The sequence below is a fragment of the Penaeus monodon genome, chromosome 15 (genome assembly GCF_015228065.2).
Source record: "Penaeus monodon isolate SGIC_2016 chromosome 15, NSTDA_Pmon_1, whole genome shotgun sequence".
NCBI lineage: Eukaryota > Metazoa > Arthropoda > Malacostraca > Decapoda > Penaeidae > Penaeus > Penaeus monodon.
The window spans coordinates 35,289,748-35,290,476 of NC_051400.1; the positions used below are offsets into that span (position 1 = coordinate 35,289,748).

Below are 729 nucleotides of genomic sequence, written 5' to 3' on the forward strand. Positions count from 1 at the left end.
ACTGACTCATGTTCTCTCGTCAAAAGGGTGATGTCGGTCGCCGGAGAGAAGTGCTTTGTGAGATGAATATGTTGTATTAATTGATTCTCAACTGGTGGTCGTTTTTTTAATGATATAACTTTTTTTTTTTAACACGTGTTTCACAATGTTGTAGTCTGAACGCAACACCTAATTAAATTAAAGGGGGTGATGTCTTAGATTCCTGCGCAGACAGTGCTTAGGCTCCACGATCTCCCCGCGGGGGGCGAGGGGCTCTTCGTCCAAAGCCTCGCATCCCATACTTTTCCTAACGCCGCGCCCTCTCCTTCCCGCAGATCTAAGGCCGCCTTGTCCAGCGGCCCTGCAGTCGCCGCGCCGGGCATCATGAAGTCCTCTTCGGAGATCTTCATTTCCTCGACGGCGCTCCCTCCTACTAAGGGCATCCTCAAGTCCTCCTCGGGCATCTTCCGCCCCGCCGCGCCGGGAGCGCCCTTGTCGCGCTCCGCGTCGGGGGGCGTGATGGCGTCGACGGCGCGGGTCAACTTCAGCAGCACCGTCAGTCACATAGAAAGCTCTCCCCCGACCTCCCCGACGGAGCCGCCCTTCGGTATGTCAGTAGCAGCCTTGAGTAGCCCGCCTTCCGGCCCGAGTAAAGTAGATCTATCCTTTAGGCAGGCCAGCCAGCCTGCACCGGCAGTAGCGACCTCTAGCACTTCTCCGGCCTCTTCTTGCTCCTCTCATGCCTGCACT

The 729-nt window shown here is 56.7% G+C and overlaps 1 protein-coding gene across 1 annotated transcript in view; it reads left to right on the top strand.

Annotated features, from left to right (window-relative positions):
- The window catches only part of LOC119581986 (cortactin-binding protein 2-like), a gene marked incomplete in the record, with an annotated part of 125,597 nt that overhangs the window by 12,192 nt on the left and 112,676 nt on the right, over positions 1–729 (top strand). The window contains 1 exon segment of the mRNA XM_037930174.1: positions 315–586. Within this exon segment, the coding sequence (XP_037786102.1) occupies positions 315–586 (272 nt within the window).